General features: G+C 37.3%; 1 protein-coding gene across 3 annotated transcripts in view; it reads right to left on the bottom strand.

Moving 5' to 3' along the window:
• The window catches only part of CCDC7 (coiled-coil domain containing 7), a 129,645-nt gene that overhangs the window by 76,520 nt on the left and 38,027 nt on the right, over positions 1-15,098 (bottom strand). For all 3 annotated transcript variants that reach the window (XM_078152215.1, XM_020990456.2, XM_020990460.2), the window contains exons 5-8: positions 13,102-13,122; positions 12,466-12,498; positions 10,096-10,265; positions 6,567-6,622 (exon numbers count right to left, since the gene is read on the bottom strand). In XM_078152215.1, coding sequence (XP_078008341.1) covers positions 6,567-6,622; positions 10,096-10,265; positions 12,466-12,498; positions 13,102-13,122 — 280 coding nt within the window. The remainder of the gene's footprint in view (positions 1-6,566; positions 6,623-10,095; positions 10,266-12,465; positions 12,499-13,101; positions 13,123-15,098) is intronic.

Below are 15,098 nucleotides of genomic sequence, written 5' to 3'. Positions count from 1 at the left end.
ACACAGCTATTTTTATTAGCTTTTTAAATTTTTATTTACCAAATATTTTATATTTGGTGTGAGACCAAATTTGACCTCAGGTCTTCCTGACTCCAGGCCCAGTTTTTTAGCTGCTGCACCACCTAGCCTTCTTTAGCTTACCCACCAACTGTATCAAAGGCTGCAGAGAGGATAAGAGAGATTAGGATCAAGGAAAGTTCATAATATTTGGGAATTAAGATCAGTGATGTACCTGGAGAAAGTAATTTCAGTTGAGTGATGAGATCAGAAGGCAGATTACGAGGGTAAGACTTTACATTTATCTCTATTAAATTTATATTTGGTAGTACTTTGCACAATTATGGCTGGGAGAGAATTCTTAAATCAAAGTCTAGATAAGTTCAGAAAAAGATAAAATAGATAATTTTGATTACATGAAATTGAAAGGCTTTTGCATGAACAAAATTAATGTAATTGGTTTAAAAACTGGCAAAAATCAACCTTCTGATAAAAGTCTGATACCCAAGATGCATGATCTTAATTATTTAAGACCAAGAGCCTTCACATAATTGAAAAGCAGTTGGAAGGATATGAACAAACAGTTGTCAAAAGAAGAATTGTAGGGGCAGTTAGGTGGCACAGTGGATAGAGCACTGGCCCTGGAGTCAGGAGGACCTGCGTTCAAATGTGACCTCAGACTTGACACTTGGCAACCATTGCCTAACCAAAATAAAAAAGTTCCCTACTGTATGCAGTAGTATAATAAAACTGCATTCAATCTTAAAAAAAAAAAAGAAAGAAATGTATATGGATGCTTGCTCCAAGTCATAAATAATAAGGAAATAAAAATTAAAACAATCATGAAGTTTCATTTTATACCCAGCAAACTGACAAAGATGACAAAAGGTGAAATTAGTCAGTGATGGAGGAGTTGAAGAAAGACAGGCACACCAACTCAACTGCTGACCAAGTTGTGAGTTGGTCCATCAACTCAGAATTTTTTTAAAATGAGTAAGCTATTCTTTAAATAGCCAGAAGAGTATAGCCCCATTCTATCAGGCCTGGCTCAGTTTACACACAGTACTGGTTCAATTAAGACTTACCCTACCCAGTCCTGGTTAGAAGAGGATGATGAAACTCTTCTGCAAGTTTCTGGCACAGTTATAATTCCACCTCCCTCAACCTGAAGGTTTCTGTGCTCTGTACCCTGTGGTGTAGTCAGAATAGGCCTTTCCAGTTCATCTTTAGAAAATTCTCTTTGCTATTGGTCTATGTTCTTCTACCTCATTGGTCCACCTGCCCCAGCGGACCTTTTGTCTGAAAGTCCTATATAAACCTGAGCCTCAGCAGTTCTAGACTGTCAGCCAAAGTGCACATAATCTCCTTTGGGTCCCACCCTTCAACCAGTTATGAATCTTCCTAATTGTACTACAGTTGAGTCCTAATCTCTTTTTCTCCACATAGGAATAGCAAGAAAGATTTTATCAAATGATTTGCTAAATCTAAGAAAATTATATTTTCAGTATTCCCCTGATTTACTAGTTTACTAACCAAATCAAAAAAAGAAATAAGGTTACTTTGTCTTGACTTGTTCTTGATAAACAGGTCTTGATCATTGCTCCTATTTCTAGACTTCATGGTGATGTTCAGAGGCTCCTCTGATCAATTTAATGAGTCTCTCCAATCAGATTGTTCAGATTACAGGGTATTGTTGCAAAGGGGAGCCTCCCACAGACCTAGACAAATTCAAACAGGCTAGTGCAACAACAGAACAGTTTCCTATAGGAAGTTCATCAACCCACCCTTTCTTATAACCTTAGAGACACTTTACCATAATGGACTTTTATTGTGGTCACCTAACATCTCTCCACTCTCTTGCACTGTCATTTCATTTTGCTGACTTAGCTTTAAACAGAAATCTTTAAAAAAAAAAACCTGAATTGTCTATTAATCTTTGCTTAGAGGACATTGTGAATGCCTCTCATTGATCCTCAGTAACTAGAACTGCCTCTGAGATGCTTGGCAATTGAGAGTGAGGGGAAAGAATTCTGATAAGAAGAACCTACCAGATTCTGTGGTTTATAACATTTCTTTTAGTTTGTGAACTTTCTCTTCCTGGACTTCCATAGCAGAGTGTAAAAAGAAGGAGAAGGAAAGAATTTCTCCTCTTCATCCCTTAAGATGTTTGAGGGGGAGGGGAACATGGCAAGAAGCCTAAAATTGCCTGGGTGAAGCCGAGACTGGAGTTTCTGACCTTTGGTTCCTGTCTGCATCATTTGCCTTTCTATTTACTTTTCTCAGCAATGGTCAGGTAATAACAATCCTGAGAATGGGTATTTCCAGGCTGGTAGTTACCTCTTGAAAAGAATTCCTGAGTTCAAGCATTCCTATCTACAAGAGTCAGGTGTGGTCATCCCAGGGAAGATTTCCTCAACAGTGTGATATTTGGGGAAGGAAGAGGACTGTCTGAAGGTGGAAGACCAAAACTATGCCATAGCAGAGAAGATGTGGACCTTCCCAACCCTTCACGATAATTCTGTGAATTGTGCAGCTCCAAAATGAGTAGGAAATATGTATTCAGTTGTCCCACAATCTCCACCTTCCGGGACAGTATAATGAGTGTACTGAACTACTTGTGTGTTTTATGACTCCTATGCTTGTTCAATCCATCAGTCTATCAATAAGCATTTGTTAAGCACCAACTCAGTGCCAGGAACTATGCCAGGTACTAAGGACACAAAGCAAAAGTGAAATTGCTTCAGCCTTCAAGATTATTCTAATATTCTAATATATTTGTAACCAGCAGAGGGCACTGTCCAGCAAGATCTACCATATAAGTGAGGGAGTAACTGTGACCCTTGGAATTTGGAGTGGGGTCACTCCTCTCAAACTCTTTTTCTTACCAAAAGGTGGGAAGGGAGGACTTCTCAGTCTCTGTCATCCCTCTCTCCTGAGCACGCTTAAGGAGAAAATAATGGGAAGCAAATTACACAGTGCACACACATTCCATGCCTTACCAGAAAACTGTGGCAAACTAGTATGAGACTTTATTTAGCCTTAAGACAGAAAACCCCAGGTAAAGTTAAATTCTGCCTTTCAGGGAATTTACCAAAATTTATAAATCAAAAATTATTGAGATTCTCTCTTTTGTTTGGAGCCTTTAGTTAGGAAAACAAACTCTACCATTTTAGACAGAGGGATGGAACCTCTATCTTGCTTTCTACGCATCAGTCCCAGCCATTGACGATCTCCTCCCTTGTAGCCCTTTCCATTTTAAATCAATAATAGATACATATAACATAACATTTATGACAGTTTTATGTCAAAAGGTTAAATTAGAAAAGTAAACACTGTGAAATCAGAAATTTAAAATCACTCAAAGAGCAAAGGGAAAATGAAGCCTTAGAGGGAATGCCTACATTTGCAGGCAAAGAAATCAGGAGGGATTAAGTCTTTCACAACTCTCCCACAGCAATTACTATCACTAACTCCTCTGCAAAAAGTACCAAAGGCAAGCGTGAAAGACTTGCCATCTCCAGGAATCAGAAGTGGCTTCTCTCATTAGAGCCCCCACAGGCAAGATGCAATCAGTGTCTATATGTATCAAGCTTGGTCCACTTCTCCAATCCCACTGCAATCATGTTCACCCTCTCTGCTCCTGACCAAAATTGCTAATAAGACTACCACACAAACTGCTTAGTATTCTGCTAACATGACTGGAAAAAAGACACTCCCCTGCTTTCAATTCCAATTCCAACTCCCACCTCACGATAAAATTTCTCCCAGACAAGAGGACACTAACCTCTCCACCTGAACTATGATTCCCAGAAGTATATGTACCTATCCCAGAACGTATTCTTTACTTGCAGGGAAATTGGTTCTAATATCAAGCTGCACACACATATATATACATATATATATACACACAAAAACCCAAGTATATTCAAAACACAAATACAGACACAAGATTACTTTGGAGGAAGGTAACAGCATCTAGGGGAGGACCAAGAATGAATATATAAAGAAGATAACATTTGAACTGCGTTTTGAAGGAAACCAGGGATTGTAAAAATTCTGAGACAGGAGGAAGACTATTGTATGTGAGTAATAGCAAACATACAATTTGGCTGAACCAAAGAGCATATAGAGAAGAGTCATCTATAATAAAACTGAAGAGGTAGGAAGGGTCCAGTTTGTGAAGAGATTCAATCGCCAAGCAGTGGAATCTATAATTTGTTCTGGAGATAATAAGGAGCCATTAGAATGCTTGAAGTAAGGGGGTGATCAAATTGCCTTCGCTGGTCTATGCTTGACCGCTCCTTAGACCTAAGTCCCTGGGACAGAGGAGGACAGGGCTGGGTCATGAGCTGCACTTATGTTCTCTAACCATCCTTTTCCTAATATGTTTTAGACGTGGGCCAAGATTTGACATCAAACTCACTGGCTTAGAGTTTATAAACTCCATCCTCATCCTTTTTTTTAATAAAGTCATATTTGCCCTTTTCAAACACTGATGTTTGTTTCCCACTTGTCATGATCTTTCAGAGATCATTGATAGCAGTTTCAGTAATTATATTTGTCAGCTCCTTCACAACTCTGGCATATCTGTTCATGTAAGCCTACTACCTTTAACTTCTAAGTGGTAGCTATATGCTCTGTCTTCCTAATTTTCTTAAGCATCAGCTCCTTATTGCCAACTCTGTTCCATATTTTCCAGTCTAAAAGACTTTCTTTTTGTCAGAGAAAACAGAAGCAAAAATAAAACTGAACAGTATTACCTCTTCTGTTATCAGTTACCAATATCTCACCTACCCCAGGCATCAATCGTGTCTCTTCTTGATCCTCTTTTCCCAATATTTAAAAATCTTTTTGTTACCCTTTTTTTCTTTGCCAATCTTATTCTGAGCCTGTCATCATTGTTCTTACAGGATTGTGCCACTTTTTCATTCATCTGCTATTCCTTGCCTTTGCTTCTATCTTCTGCCTGTATCTTTTTAAAGCGTAAGCAACTTGGTGAGTTCCCTGTGTATCCACAGCACTGTCCTTAGGTTGTGTCAGATAGTAAGTTCCCACTTTATCTGGATGCCAGCCATGAGCCAGAAAAGTAAGAAGTCCACCAAAAACACTTTTGTATGAAAAGGGAACCTCTGACATAAGGATTATAGCATAGCTAAGACTTTCTTGGGACCAGGTAGCTAAAAAGTCTACTTTATCCTTTACTACCTGGGTGGCCCAAAACCAGCGATAAGGAGAAGAGGATGCCACACAAGGCAGTGAGTTAACAGACACTACAGGCTTTTAAAAAATTTCTGTTGTGTTTAAACTTCCTGGTGTTTTTAACCAGATGGGGGTATGAATAGTTCAGGCCTAAGTTTTCAGCACACAAACCCTAGATCCACACTCATGATTAACAACTGTTCTGAGGCATGAGCAAGACAATTGTCAAATATGCAGAAAAGAGATCAGTCTTAGATTATTCAAAACAATTTCCCAGGGTTGCAAAGGTAAAAGTCTTTTCTGCATAAAATAGTATTCATAAAAATAGAGCAGGAATAGAATACATAGGACATGAACAAATGAATAGTTGAGGACCAGAGTGTTAAGTAAACTGGGAGGTAAGGTTATAAAAGGTACAGGGAACCAGTATCATCAAAGATGATATCATCTGCCTATCCAATCATAAAAGGGATAGTCAGCTTGCTTCTTTCCTCTAAATGGTGGGCAGCTGAACTAGGGTGTTGGCAGCCACTCTTTCACCTATTTTTGTCTGTGAATATGCCATTGGAATTTTATATTAAAACTAAAATTATCCTTTCAAAGTCATTATTAGAAAAGATTCACATATTTGGTTGAAGCTAAAATATTTCCAAAGTGATCAATGCATATCTTATTTCTATGTGTTCAATATGGGCTATGTTTGTCATCTGAAAACCAGCCTACCTGAGTTCAAAAAATCTCATCCCAAGGTTGATTACAGGATGATAAAATTTTGGCCATAGCAACTCACAAGGATGTTCTACCAAGGCACGAAAAGGTAACAATCAGAATTGGTGGATATAGTGGATATAGGATACTCCTGAAATCACTTATTCCTAAAGTAATGAAGTATGGGTTCAATCAACTTATATTGAAGGTGAAAGGTGAAATCTGTCATGTGATTTAGTGAGTGCAGTTTGTCATGGCATCCTAATCTGCTGTCAAAGGATCTCTGAGGTTTATGAGACTGGTTCTAGTAGGGAACTTAAGGGGCAATCTCACTTAAAGTTGCAGTAGAATTTGACTAAGGTAGATCAGGAATAAATTTTACAATCAGAGATATTACAGAGGAAAATTCATGCTTCTCTACTATTTAATAAATTAAATAAATATCCACCTTTAATATTTTATAAGTCTATAAATTTGGGCTTGTAATTATTTTTACAAAGTTATACAGTAATTTATCACTCTAATTTTATATAAAAATATCTTCTTATCATAAGAAAAGAAATCCATATTAGATAATTTTAGTATTATTTTTCTAATGATTCTTACTATAAGTTAACATCCAAAATGTTTTTAAAAGCAATAATAATGAAAAAAACCATCACCTTCAATCATCTTCTTTACATCTTCATAAATCTGGGCTGTTTCTGATTGGCTGTCCCTGTCAAAGTTTACCACAATGAAACCTAATTTAATACATAAATATTAAAGAGTTGAAGTTACATTTAACTGTGCTTGCTGTTCAGTCTAAGAAGTGCTATGGGTATCTGATTACAAAAATAAGAAAAATCACAATGTTTTACGAGAATTCTGTTAGTAATTTTTTTAAAAGAATAATCAAATGAGAAACAAGTAAAGCTTAGTAGAGCTATAAAGCCAAATGGCCAATCCAAACTGTGAGTCAAAAACAAGAATGTAAACAAAATCAATGATGTCAAATGTGAAGTGAATAGGAAAAGAAAACTTTTTGTCAAGGAATAATTTCATTAACACTTAAAAAACAAAACTAAAACTCAAAATTTAATTAAGCAAATCTTGGCAATTTCATATATTATGAATCAAGGATTCAAATATGCAGGCAACCCATGCTTTTTTCTCCTTTTGCCCCTAGTTCTTTGTAAATTAATGGAAAAGGGGAGTTTGAGGTTGCCAGCCAATAAGAATCAAGAAAATCTTATCTATCTATTGATTGATTTGCTCTACCTGTTAAGTCTTTTTTTTTTTATCATTCCTTCATAACTTCTACTGAGCGGGGAGTCTATAATATGTAGCCTCCCTCCTCAGGTGTATATAGATTATTTGGTGGTGGAAAGGAAATGTTTTATGTAAGTTTGATGTAATATAGTTGCTTATAAAAGTAAATTCTAAATGGATAAATAACCAATCAAGAGATGGACAGAGAAGAAACAGAACAGGAAAATGACATATTACTAACCATTTAATAATTCATTCATTTATTCAATTAATATTTATTGAGTGGAAACTATTTGCACAGTCTTCTTTTGGGAACTGTGGAGAATACCAAAAAGGTACATAGTTCCTACCCTCAAAAAGAACTTATAATCTCACTCGGAAAACAATATATACGCATGGAAAGTTAATAATAATGAGCAGTACATAGATGTGTGCCAAACTTGATGGAACAAGTAAGAGTAAACATGAAAATAGTAGGTGGGGGTCAAAAAGAAAGGAAAAGGACACTGCTGGCGCAAGCACTTAGAAGACAAAAAGAAATTAAAACACAAATTCTCAGTAAGCAAGGGTAAGAATCTCAGAAGTCAAGAGTTTTAACTAAGTTAAGCCAGACAGAATACTTAAATTGAACTGTACAGAAAAGTTATCAGGAGTGTGTTTGGATAGGCAAATTCTCTTGTTTCCTTAACATCACTTCAAAAGACATTTAGTGAATGTCTCCTATGTGATAAGCAAATTCACACTTAAAGAGGATTAGGAGGGAAAGCCAGGAGATGAATGATGAAAGAGAAAAGGAGACAAAGAAGGAGTCACATAGGAGAAGAACCAGGATGAAGGAGTACCATGAATTCTAAAGGAGAAAAGGATATCCAAGAGACAGAAATGATCAACAGTGTCAAAGTCTGCAGAAAGGACAAGGAGGATAAAGAGTGAAAAAAAAAAGCTATCAAACTGAAGTGAGAGCTAAACAACGCACGAATATCAGGTACATTTTTGCCTTTTGGTGAGGCAATTGGGGTTCAGTGACTTGCCCAGGGTCACACAGCCAGTAAGTGTCATGTGTCTGAGGCCGGATTATGAACTCAGGTCCTCCTGATTCCAAGGCCAGAGCTCTATCCACTATACCACCTAGCTGCCCTAGATTCCTCTTTCAAAAAAATTGGTGGTAAAAGCAAAGGGAGGGACAGAATGAAATAGTAGGATCAAGTAAAGGTTTATTTTAAACTAGCAGAGATTTCAAAATGTTTGTAAGCTGAAGGGTAAAGAGCCAGTGGAGAACTAGGAACTGAAATCACAAAAAGTAGGAGATAACTGATGAAACTAGTTCTTGGAGGCAGAAAGTAATAGAATCAAGGGTACAAATTGAAGTATTAGCCTTGGTAAGTAAGGATACACCTTCCTTTGAAACAGAAAGAGGAGGAATGGATAGATGAAAAGACAGCTTGAGCTTCAGTAAAGTAGGTTGTATGTCAGCAGCGTGATGAAAACCTCATGCCTAGAGAGGAAGTAAATACTCAGTGACACTCAATGAAAGCTGATTTCTCCACATGTTCACAGTGAAGTGGACTGTCAATGTAGACAGACTTAAGATGTGAAGATTCAGGAACACAGCAGAGAGTTACCATGCTAGTTGCACAGCTGAAGCACTGTCTCAGTAGCAGTCACTCTCCACTGGAGACAGTTAGCCAGAGCCAATAAGAAAAATCATCATATGTGCTCCTAAGTTAGTGACATGTCCTGGTCATCTCTCTCAGTTTTGTTAAGAGGGGCTGATCTAGGGGGAAAAAATTGAAATATCATGGTCAAGATCCTCAAACAAATGCATGATCTAGGGAATACCATCCTTTTAGTCTCTGGGATCCCTAATTTAAGTATGAGTCTGTATCTATCAGTGAACACTAGAAAGAGCTGAGTAACTTTTCTGAATAGTCAAATTGCTAGGAGTGACAATTTTTGTTGAAAACCAGCCCTAGACAGTTAAAAATTTTATTGAAGAGTATGGTTCTGAGGCTTTCTTGTCTCCTATTGCAAGGGATGGTGTTCAAGGGAAGACAATGAGGCCATCTCCTTAAAGGAGGACATAAAGTTAGGGTAGGATAAGGATCGTAAGTAGCAATGAAAAAGTTAAAGAACAATCACTGCAGGGAATTTAATAAGCAACTCCATTTTCAAAGCCATCTCCTTCGAGGTGTCTTCTCTAATCCTCCCTCCTCACTCCACCTCCATCTCCCAAACAGAAACAGTCTCTGCCTCTTCTAAACACTAACTGGGTTTTTTTGCACCTCTTTTGGGCCTGCACTGGTACACTCTACCTGGTGCTGTGATCATTTATAGTCTAGTAAAGAGAGATGGGGAGGACCTTGCTGATCATTTAACCCGATCCCTTCATTTTATAAAGGAAGAAACAGATCCAGAGAGAGGTAATAGTGGTCCATGGGCACAGAGACAGGATTCAAAGATGTATATGTCTTACCTGTCCTACTAGAGTAGTAAGCTCTGTAAATGCTGGATCTATGTCTTATTCCTATTTATAACATCCAGAGCATCTTATACATCATAGGCACTCAATAAATACTTGCTGAACAAATGAGATGACTAAAAAAGTAGGAGAGCGAAAGCCCCCAGGAGCTTAGATGGTACAAACTTGTGGTGGAACCCATCAATATAGTTATGTGACTACTTTCTATCAACTCTTACAGCCCAGAAACAAGAGCGGAAAAACTAAGCGATGATAGTTAGGCGATAGATAGATGTTGGGGTGGGAGGCATGCTCAAGTTCTGAAAGTTTCACATAGAAGCAACTCTGAATAGATAGAGAAGATATGGCAAGCTGATCATGTGTTATAACTGATCTAATTGACCTTCAGATTCCCAAATGCAGTACTAACTGCATCTCTCTTCTTCATGGCCCTAATGTAATGATATTTACAACTCACTTACAGCTTATGTTTCGCAGCTACAGCTCTTCGGGTGGCCGTCGGCACTGTACTAAGGCGATTCCTTAATTGTTCAAGTTTTTGCAAACGTTCTATCACTTGGAAAATACTTGAAGATACTGCTTTATCTGGCAAAGGAAGCTCCCAGTCTGGAACATTTTGTTCTTTTACTAACTAAAATAATAAAATTTCAATCAGATACTTTAAAGTTACTACACCTGGGGCTCTCCCCCCAAATATTTTATTAACCATAACAAAAGTATTCTTGGAATACTATTCATACCTGTAGTGACAGCCAAATGGTAAAGTAATTATTTTATAAACTTGTAAGCAAATGTGCAATAAGAGCTACTACTAAGTTTAAAACTAAGATTGTTATTAGACATTTTAAAAAGGAAAATGACAATAAGATCAAGTGATTGCTAAATCAAACTTTAGTTTCTATACTAGATATTTTCCTAACAATACTTACATAACTAATGTAATAGTAATAATGAAGAGCAAATTAAAGTATTGGTAAGTGGTAATAAATTCGCTTACCCAAAATTCTTTTTGAGAATCTCTTCACTCTGGCAACCTAAAGCGGGATAGCCTGTACATAAGCCACTGAAAGTGATCAGATGCCTTGGGTCATGCCAAATCATCCCTCATCCATCTGACAGTCATCATTCCAAAAAGCTAATAAGGATCCCTAGAGGCAGACCCACAGAGCAAGGCTGGAGAACCCCAGCCCTGATTTGTTGACCATCATTTGCCTCATAGCCTAATCTGTATGTGGAAATACTCATTTTATTTGAAGTTTGTTAAGTTCAGAATAAAAACAAATAATTTCTTTTAAAAAGAATGAAAAAGCTATCTGAACTTGATGCTTCTAGACACTCTCCTTTCATTCTCTTCTAAATCCTCTGCAATCTGGCTTCTGACGTCATCATTCAGGCAAAACCGCTCTCTCCAAAATTATCAATAATTTCTTCCTCTCATGACCTTTTCTCAGGCCTTACCCAACTTGACTTCTGTGGAGTATTTGACAATGTTGGCTGCCTCCCCTCCTGGATGCTCTCTTTTTTGTTTTTGCCATGATATTGCTCTCTTCTGGTCCTCACACTCATCTGGCATGGATATGGCAGTAGTCAACACATTATGAAGGATGAGCCAAGAAGTTGATGAAATTAATAGAAAACACAGACTGTGTGTACAACTGTTCCTTCTCAGGCTTCTTTGCTGGGTCTTCATCCAAGTTCTCCCCACTAATTGTGGATGTTGCCCAAGGTTCTGTCCTTGGTCCTCTTCTTGTGTAAACCTCTGCTCTCTCACTTGATGATGTCATTGGCTGTCCTAGATTAAATTGTCATCTCTAAATATATGATTCCCAGATATATATATATATATATATATATATATATGTACACACACAGCCCTAGTTTCTTTCTCCAGCTCCTGCATCAACAGATGCCCATCAGACATTTGAACTGGATGTCCAAAAGGCATCTCAAATTCAACGTGTCCAATACAGAATTATTTTCTCTTCCTCCAACTCCCAACCTCTCTTTTTCTGATTTTCCCTATTATTGTTGATGGCAGCCTCCCAATCACTGAGGTTTGCATCCTCATTACCATCCTCAGCTCCTCACTCTTACTCACCTTACATATCCAATCAGTTGCTAAATCTTGTCATTTCTACCCTCACAGCATCTCTCACATATATCCCTTTCTACCTTACAGAGCTGAACACTCACTCTCAAAAGAATCAACAACCTACTGAGAACATTTAAATTATATATCTCAAATATATTTATTTGTTATTTCATCGTTAACTACACGAAATACTTTACCGAACTGGACTACAAGCTCCTAGAGGAAGTAAGTAAACAACGTCCTATCTATGTTTTGTAATAATTTATTTTCTCTCTGATCCCACAGAGGCCAGGGGTCAAGGGAGAGAAACTTTTTTTAAATATTTCCCAGTTTTTAAAAGTATTTTCCCTATAACATTAACTATTAAAAAAGCTTTTATTAATAAATGGGCTCTTCTATGGTACATATACAATCATAAATAAACATTACATTTCATTTCTACAAATATCTCAAAAACATTGGGAAAGAAGTATGGTAGGAAATATTGTTCACATTGCTAATTAATATGCATAGATGAAAGGAGGAACATGTCTTGTTAGTGAATGCTTCCAGAGCAGAAAATCCACTCAAAGATCTTTTTAAATGTTACTATGCAACAGTAACATATGACCAAAAAGTATTCAAAAAATGTTAACTGATTATATTAAATTCGGTTAAGGGCTGTCCATATACCCAGGATTTTTAGTGTTCAAAAGTTAGACCAAATATCATCTTAATCATTTAAAGTTATTATATTTACCTCTTCTACATGATAGACCTCTTTTTGAAACCACTTTAAGGGAAAAAAAGAATATTAATTACTCACATGTTAAAATTTTGTCTTGAAACAAAATATCAAGATGAGTAAAGATACACACATATAAATATGAAAATTTGATAACATTCTTTCATATACATATATACAGAGAAAAGTTTGATAATCTCCTTTTTGTTGTAAGAGCCTTCCCACCAGGAATAACAACTCTCCTGGTCCAGACCTCCAGAAATCAAGTTCCCCCCAGCCCACTCACAGGTGAGTGATTTAATCCACACTATACCTAGCTGTCCTCGGTCACTCTTACCCATCTAGTCAGAAAAGGGTCCACTCAGCAGAAGCATTTTATTATATGTCCTACTACACTAACCTTCCACCCCTGCTCCTTCTGCACCTCTCCATCTAACACTACACACAGCAATCAAATCACGTTTTAATTTCTATTCCCAGTGCCTGCCTACCACCAGGAGGTATACAGTAGGTACTAAATACTTGTTTAGCCATTTATTCATATTTAATTCTATTTTATATCCTTACCTTTGTGGGTTTTTTTTTACAAATATAGTTATATAAATGTTTTGTACGAGTTTTGTAAATGCCAGCAACAATTCAGGTAATTACCTTAAAAACAGATTCCAATATCTGGAAAATAAAAGCATATGGTCAATAAATATGATTACAACACCAACCTTCAAAATGCAAAATATATGATATGTATTTATTTCAAGTCTATAGCATTTCTCTGTTAGGTGAAAAGCTATTTTGTCATGACAATGTGATTTTACATCTAGTTTTCATAATAATAACAGTTGTTATAAAGCACTTTAATATTTGCAAAGTTATTTCTAAATATTATCTTATTTGACTTTCATAAAAGCCTAGAAGGTGCCATTATTATCACCATTTTATAGATAAGAAAACTGAGGCAGTAAGGGTTAAGTGACCTGCCCAGTATCACAAAGCCAATAAGGATCTGAGGCTGAATGTGAACTCAGGCTTCCAGACGCCAGGTTCTCTGTTCTATCCAATGAAAAGCTAAAATTAGAACTCAGGTAGTCTGGACCAAAATCTAGCACTTTTTCTACTATATTGTACTTTTCCTCTCTAATTCATTCTTCATATGGCTGCCAAAATAATGTTCCAAATAATAAACATTTTAACCATATCACTTACCTATTCAAAAACTTCCGATGGCTCTCCACTGAGTATGGGACAAATACAAACTCTTCATTCTGGCAGTTATGTTCCCTGTGTTATCTGTCTTAAACCTGCATTTAATAGTCTCTACTCCAGGCAAATTGGACTACCAGCTTTTCTGCCATCTCACCCTACCCTATCCTGCATTCTTGCATCTTCATTAGCTATTGTGGCCTCCTCCCCAAGACCTAAGAAAGGCCCAAAACCAGGATTGGCCAATCAGGAGAGACATTTTGACCCACTCTGAACTTAACCTACCATAATGCTCTGCGTGTTGTGGCATGACAGACATGCTTTCGTTTGTTCTCTGAGTGAACTCAAAATGCCCCTTCCTGTGTCAGGAACTCCAAGGCCAGATGAAGCTGACCAGGAGCATTCTTCCATTTATGACTACCAAGGACAAGGCACCTTGAACCAGACATTATCTTGAATAATGGGACTTTTCTTATCTTGTATTTTATGGACATGTGCTATGTTATATCATGTCATACTAATGATAGAAGAAACACAGATATCCTGGATCTATAATTTCAAGTGACACTTTAACACTTCTCCTATCTTACTGTATTTACAACCTATCCAATTAAGAAAATTCCTTTCTCATGCTATGGTTAAACCTATATGGAGACTATAATTTTAGGTGACACAGACATCCTAAGTCAGGATTTCTCTAAGTGTATAAAAGGTCTTCTTCAACTTACTTATATGTGAGTCACAATTATTTTCTGGCTCCCATGTATACATGTATTCTGCTAGCTTAAGGGAATAAACAACATGTAAATGTGTATCACCTAGCTTGTTTGACTCTTTTAACCAAACTTCCAGATTGACCCTATCAACCACGCCTACAACACAATCCCATAGCAACTGTTTCTATCTGTTTCTTCCTTCCAGGGTCAACTTGTGTACCACCTTGTCCTAACTCCACCAGATGACCTCCCATTTGGACATGGCACTTTCTACTTTGTATTCTACTTATCCGTAAGCATTTTCAATTCCCTTCCTCCTCCATTAGACTAGGAATCTCTTACACTGGAGTTCCTGAATCAGTCAGGCAGTCAACAATCATCTGTTAAGTGCTTGCTATGTGCTAGGCACAGGACTAAGCCTTGGGATACAAAGGAAAGTAAGGAAAAGTCCCTGCCTACATACATTTTAATGGAGAAAACAACATGTTGGTATTATGAGATAGAGAGAGTAGATGGAAAGTAATCTGAAAGAGGAAGGCATGAGCTTCTTGAGGAACCAGGAAAGGTCACCAACAAAAGAAACTTTAATCGAGTCTTGAATGAAGTCAGGGAATCTAAGGGGCCGAGGTGAAAGGGCTGAGCATTCCAGTCATGGAAATGTAAGAAAACAGGGACTGGAGGGTCGTGCTTGAGTAACTTCAAATAGGCCAGTGTAGCTGGATAGGAGAGTTT

This window comes from Phascolarctos cinereus, unplaced genomic scaffold (assembly GCF_003287225.1).
Source record: "Phascolarctos cinereus isolate Bilbo 61053 unplaced genomic scaffold, phaCin_HiC Scaffold_1;HRSCAF=81, whole genome shotgun sequence".
NCBI classification, from domain to species: Eukaryota; Metazoa; Chordata; class Mammalia; order Diprotodontia; family Phascolarctidae; genus Phascolarctos; species Phascolarctos cinereus.
This window is presented reverse-complemented; position numbering and strand designations above follow the sequence as displayed.